We start from the raw sequence: 1,164 nt of genomic DNA, 5'->3' as shown, positions 1-1,164 counted from the left end.
GCGGGGGCCGAGCCTTTGTGCCCGGGCCGCTGCCGGCTCCCGCCGCTGGGGGGCGGCCTCCGTCCCGCCGACCCCGACAATAGCGCGGGCGGGGGGCGCCGCGCGGGCCCGGAAACTTTTCCCTGGCGCCGGGAGCGCGCCCATCTCCGCCCGCGGTCAGTGCTCCCGGCTGCGGCCGCCGCGGCGGAACGGAACCCCGGGAAGGGGGCGCGGGGCGGCAGCGCCCGGGGCTGCCCGCGGCGGGGGTGGCTGCGCCCGGGTCCCCGGCCGCGCGGGAGGCTCGGGCACCCGGCTAGGCGGAGCGCGACGCGCCGAGCCGCGCCATGGGGGAGGCACCCAGCCCCGCGCCCGCGCTCTGGGACTGGGACTACCTGGACCGCTGCTTCGCCCGCCACCGTGTCTGCATCTCCTTCGGCCTGTGGATCTGCGCCGCCTCCTGCTGGATCGCCGCCCACGCGCTGTAAGGGGGCCGGGGACCGCGGCGCGAGGGGGTGAAGGGCGTGTCGTGGGGGGAAGTGGGCGCTAAGCCCCGGGTACTCCCTCTTGGAACCCTAGAGCAACGGGCGGAAGGGGGGATGGAGGAAGCTGCACGATTTACGATCAGATCTAGCATTTCTCTGTAGACCGAAGTCGGATACTTCTTTCCGGATTCCATGCACGGGAAAGCTGGGCTGTGAGCCAACAGGAGCAGGCCGGGTGGTGCAATGGATGGGGCCCTGGACTGGACACCACGAGTCCTGAGTTGGGTTGTCAGCCCTTCCCCATTGACTCGCGGTGTGAGCTGCACAATTTCTAAAGCCTCTGCCTCGTGTGAATGGGGATGGTACCTCGCAGGGCGGATGGGGTGAATGAGCCAGTACCAGCCAGGCACTTAGTTAAGTGCTCATTAAAGATCATTTTTATTGCTCCAGCTCTGCCACCAACTCTTGGGACCTTGGTAAGTTCCTCAGTGCTTCTGCCTTCAATTTACCCAGGACCCTCTCAGCTGGAAGGGGGGTGGTGACGATCTGACTCTGGCCACAATCTTTGCCTTGGTCTGTCCAACACCGGGAGTGGTTTGACCAGGCGGACGCCATAGCCTGAGTTCTAAGAGTGAAGTCGCCAGGTCTTCAGCCACCCTGTCCCAAGCACAGAAATCCACAAGCAGGGCCAGGGGTGGTGCCA

The 1,164-nt window shown here is 66.8% G+C and overlaps 1 protein-coding gene across 19 annotated transcripts in view; it reads left to right on the top strand.

The window, feature by feature from the left end:
• The first annotated feature begins 80 nt into the window (after positions 1–80).
• The window catches only part of TMEM44 (transmembrane protein 44), a 38,094-nt gene continuing 37,010 nt past the window's right edge, over positions 81–1,164 (top strand). For 12 of the 19 annotated variants that reach the window (XM_045539973.1, XM_045539980.1, XM_045539984.1 and 9 more), the window contains exon 1: positions 81–460. In XM_045539973.1, coding sequence (XP_045395929.1) covers positions 324–460 — 137 coding nt within the window. In that variant the 5' untranslated portion in view covers positions 81–323. The remainder of the gene's footprint in view (positions 461–1,164) is intronic. The other 7 variants (XM_045539981.1, XM_045539987.1, XR_006732673.1 and 4 more) reach the window with 5 other exon arrangements.

The sequence above is a fragment of the Lemur catta genome, chromosome 1, assembly GCF_020740605.2.
Source record: "Lemur catta isolate mLemCat1 chromosome 1, mLemCat1.pri, whole genome shotgun sequence".
Classification (NCBI taxonomy): Eukaryota; Metazoa; Chordata; class Mammalia; order Primates; family Lemuridae; genus Lemur; species Lemur catta.
This window is presented reverse-complemented; position numbering and strand designations above follow the sequence as displayed.